This window comes from Macrobrachium nipponense, chromosome 20 (genome assembly GCF_015104395.2).
Source record: "Macrobrachium nipponense isolate FS-2020 chromosome 20, ASM1510439v2, whole genome shotgun sequence".
Classification (NCBI taxonomy): domain Eukaryota; kingdom Metazoa; phylum Arthropoda; class Malacostraca; order Decapoda; family Palaemonidae; genus Macrobrachium; species Macrobrachium nipponense.
Genome location: NC_061089.1, coordinates 74,141,292 through 74,146,198, shown reverse-complemented (window position 1 = coordinate 74,146,198; position 4,907 = coordinate 74,141,292). Strand labels below are relative to the sequence as shown.

Below are 4,907 nucleotides of genomic sequence, written 5' to 3'. Positions count from 1 at the left end.
TTAAATAAACCTCTTTTTTTATTACATAAGGGAATTCTATTTTGTCAGATACCTTTTCAAGTCAAACGTGAATGTTTTCTCATTGGAAAATATTAATGATAATTATAGTAACGAATCCCTAAATAAATGGGTAACGAGAATCCAGCTGACCTCATACCCCAAAGTCCAAGGAAGCATGGATGAAAGTCCTTCCAAATCATAGGTCAATTCTATAATGGACTACCTAAAGTTGTAAACTCTTGTGTTCATAACCTCCACCTGTCACCCTATGCTTGTGGACAATGGTTCCTCCAAGTCAATTCTGAATTAAGTTCTGAAAGTAGTGAACTCTTGAGCTCACAACTTCCTCTGAGTAACAGTGACTGGTTGTATGTCACACTGAGCTGGATATTGGTGCCCGCACGGGCTCTTCCAACCCTACGAGAAGTCCGTAGGTATCGGTGGGTGAAGCCTAACGCGGACTTGATTAGGGCATAAGGGCATTGGCATACAGCAAGTGTGACAACTTGGGCTGACGTCGGTATTTGAAATCTATTTTCCTGAGGGAGAGAACTTGCAGTTTAGTGATAAATTAGTCGTTCAGTGGAAGAAATTTAAGGTTAAAAAACGAATGGTTCCCAAAAGGGGCGACCAACACAAGAGTAATTTCTGAGGCCTTCCTGAGAGGTACAATTAAAATGTGAATACGAACTGACAAGTGTAATATTTAACACACAAACACACACAATCTGTCTATCTATCTATCTATCTATCCATCTGTTTATCTAAATGTGTGTGTATATGTAAGTGTGTTGTACAATAAGCACGTGTACAATAAATATTTACGTATCCAAAGACTTGTAAGACATAAACATTACTATAACCTTCCCCAATGAATACGTAATTAATTTTCAAAAGCTAGGGTTATTTTCATATATTAACACACGCACACGCAAACGAACACACACACACAATCTGTCTATCTATCTATTTATCCATCTGTTTATCTAAATGTGTGTGTATATGTAAGCGTGTTGTACAGTAAGCACATGTACAATAATACGTATCGAAAGACTTGTAAGACATAAACATTACGATAACCTTCCCCAATGAATACGTAATTAATCTTGAAAAGCTAAGATCATTTTCATATATTATGCTAAATGACGACAGTGAATCCATAGAAAAACAAGAAGGGCTTATGCAATTCTAATTAACAGTTAATTAATCAACGATCACTGTACCAATTACACCCGACCTTAACCTTTGTGGCAACGACACTTGGAAATTTCCTCCGCAGTTCTGTGTGTGTGTGTGTGTGTGAGAGAGAGAGAGAGAGAGAGAGAGAGAGAGAGAGAGAGAGAGAAACGCACTCTTGCTCATTTCTTCATCTGCATGAACAAAGGCAAGCCAAGCCAAGACCCTCCCCACTTCGTGCATCAAAGTGCGAACAAGCTCACTGTTATGTTGTTCATCACAAATCGGAAACCAAGCAACGTGGCATCAACACTCCACCCCACCCCCTTACTACAACTGTCCCCCCTATGCCAACCCCCTTTACCCCCAACAAACCTCCAGCATTCCCGGGTCGACACGCAACCACCATTGGCTGGTTTGTTGTGAAAACATAAACCAAAGAAAATGGGTACCTTCATCTCTGTGATGTTGGTTAGGACCAGGGTTATGAGAAGCACTATATATATATATTATATATCTAACTACGGTCGTTTAAATAGTTATGCATATGGTAGCTAATTCACGTCAGTAAGCTCTATATGGCGTGCGTGTGTGAGAGAGAGAAAGAGACAGAGGGAGTGAGTGAGTGAGCGAGCTGGTGCAGCAGGCATTTGGGTGATGTCAGGTGCGAGGCTTCCAAGAGCAGGCTCTGAGAAGCATTTCAATTTGGACTTACTTTTCTTCTGGCCATGTTGGCTTCGTCCGACCCAACTCGTCAAGAAGAAGAAGGAGAAGGAGATGGTGATGATGATGATCTTCGAAGGTGAAGGAGAGAAAAAAAAAAAACCGACCCGGGAATCGAAGAGGCTGCTTATTTCCCGCGACGATCTACGCCACCACTAGACCTAAGAAGGACAGACGGTCGAAGAGATGATGAGGATGGCGGCGGTCGATCGAAAACCACATTGTTGTTGTTATTCGCGTGTATTGAACGTTCATTGTCACTAGGTTACAACGCCAAGGTTTGTTGGTGGCTGCGCCTTTGGTGGTGGTGGTGGTGGTGGTGGTGTGAGAGCGTTATCACGACACTAATGGCCACATGAGTCGATAAACCAAATCAGCACCAAGTCCGCCAACACTAGCATATAGTAGCACACGATTCCCGTAGCACTCGACGTCATCTTTGAACAATGCAATGCTTTCTCTCTCTCGTACTACGTTAGAAAGTCTCGACGGCGTCTCTCTCTCTCCCTCAGAAACGGAGAAGAAAAGAGAACATGGGTCTAGAACATGGCGCTCGCGATAACGCGGGCTTATCACCGCCGACGGTCGGCGGCAGCGAGGAAGAGGAGGAGGAGGAGAAGCCCAAATCTCCCGGATCCAGCCGCCATTCCTAGTTCATCCCGAGGAGAGGGTTTCCGTCTTCGAAGAAGAAGATGCAGCAGCAAAAGCAGCGGCCTGCGCAGATGTCACCGCGAGTTCTGTGAAGAAGCGTCGTTCGAAACGATCGGAATCAGGTGTGTGTTTTGCGAGTGTGTCTCACACAAACACATACACATACACACAGAGAGCCAGAAACACCACGAGAACATCCACGGCCACACCTGTGCCAGGAGGAGGAGACGCTACGCATTAGCGATTCTTGACCTCCATAGTATACAGATGCCGGCGTGACGGGAGATTGCAGGAGTCTGCGCACAGGGATAAATAAGAGCCAGGGAGAGTCTCATTCGATCAAGCGACACACACACACACGCACACAATTCTCGCTCTCTCGCCACCACCAAGTTCTGGATCGAGGTGTGCTTCTATCTATTCGTCTCCTCCAACGAAGGGGCCGGCCTCTTCTCCTCCTCAACGCCGTGACATCTAGGGCGCCGAAATTCGCGTGGAAACGCTGTCGCACTGATTAATAATTCCGTGGCAGGGCACCGCACAAGGGAAGCGTTGTGGCCAGTGGATGGTGGAGGGGGTTTTTCCCCTCACATTTCTGACCCCCACCCCTCTCCCGCTCTCCCTCTCTCTCTCTCTCTCTCTAGCACTCTCACCCCCTTCGACAGGTTCATGGCGGTTGTTCTGAGGTTTCTCTCTCTCTCGCATGAGGCCAAGAATCAATAACAAGGAACAAACTTCCCTCAAAATACTAAACAACTAATCGCTACCCAACTTCTATGGACATATAGCGAAGGGAATTAAAATATGCAGCTATACAAAGCAGCAAAAGTTTAATAAATAAAGCACAGAATCTCGAGAAGTCTCAACAAAACGAAGCCGAAGGCCGGACCAAAAGAAGGCTTCTGAACACGGCCCAGGTGTACATGCATGATGCAAAAGGTATCGCGGTGTTGCCACAGGCCGAGCCGTTTCTTTCTCCAAAAAGGGCTTACATTTTTCATTCCGTTTCCTTATTAAGAACGGCGTTCCTCGAGATGGTTACGCGCAATATTTCCTCGCTAGTCTGTAGAAGCCCAAAGTGGCCAATTTCCTCTGTGAACCTGAATAAAACAAACAGTAAACATTGGTCCGGTGTGAAGGAGGGAGACTATCACACACACCCGTCTGTGAAGATGCACTAGTCCTAGCCCAGGATCCCCGGTACCTAAGAGATGACTCGAAAATATAAAATATCTTTCTGTCTATCTTTTGTATATAATGGAAAACTATACATACATATATATAATATAGAATAATATAATATAGTATATAATATATAATATATATATATATATATATATATATATATATATATATATATATATATATATATATATCTAATAAAAGGAGCCCATAAAAACACCAAAATGTAGAGAGAAAAGTACTATATTTCAGAGACTGCTGTCTCTCTCTTCAGGTATATAGTACTTTTCTCTCTACATTTTGGTGTTTTTATGGGCTCCTTTTATTAGATGGAATTCTGTTGTTACAGAACACTTTTACCAGTCATATATATATATACATGTATACAATGTATGACTCCATAAATTACTAAATAACGAAACTATAACGAGAAATTGCCATGAAAATATTCATCTAATTACATTACTAACTCGGGCTTTCTCCGTCTCAACTCTAGCAAGCCAATTCATAAAAATTTCAAAGCCAACTGCAACTCTTAAAAGAGTTCTCCTTTCATGTATAATTAACATCACTCGGCAGCGTTTTTATTATTCCTGACACTTCTCGCTAACGAAAGGTTAGAGCGTATGTCCAGTACACACTGAAACTCATTCAACTCTGTATAAATATTTTCTGGTTGTTAAAATTAAACTCACACAATCGTTATCTACTGCGTGAACGAACAAACAAACCGAGGTTATTTGTATGAATTGCTAAACATAAAAAAAATTAGTAACCCGAGCAAGCAAAGATGGCCTATGGCGGATGACAAATAAAGAACACACACACATAATAATAATATAATAATATTGGGAAAAACTCTCTATAGCGACAGTATATATAATGTTCTACGAAGTCCACAATAATAAAAAAAAATAAAAATTAAAAGTTATACACGAACTCTCAACATTTTTTTTATTATTATGGACCTCTTAGAACAAGATGATGATAATGATAATGATATAATAAATAATAATAATAACTAAAATAATAATAATAATAATAATAATAATAATAATAATAATAATAATAATAATAATAATAGAGAGAACTTTAGTCCGCGTGAATGGTATTCGGGAAAAATGATAAGAGCAGCCTTTAAAAATAATCACATTAGGATTTACGAAAATCACTAA

The 4,907-nt window shown here is 41.1% G+C and overlaps 1 protein-coding gene across 1 annotated transcript in view; it reads right to left on the bottom strand.

Moving 5' to 3' along the window:
- The window catches only part of LOC135195104 (ras-responsive element-binding protein 1-like), a 276,732-nt gene extending 273,650 nt beyond the window's left edge, over positions 1 to 3,082 (bottom strand). Inside the window, exon 1 of the mRNA XM_064221484.1 lies at positions 1,892 to 3,082. Coding sequence (XP_064077554.1) covers positions 1,892 to 1,906 — 15 coding nt within the window. The 5' untranslated portion in view covers positions 1,907 to 3,082. The remainder of the gene's footprint in view (positions 1 to 1,891) is intronic.
- Positions 3,083 to 4,907: the final 1,825 nt, after the last annotated feature.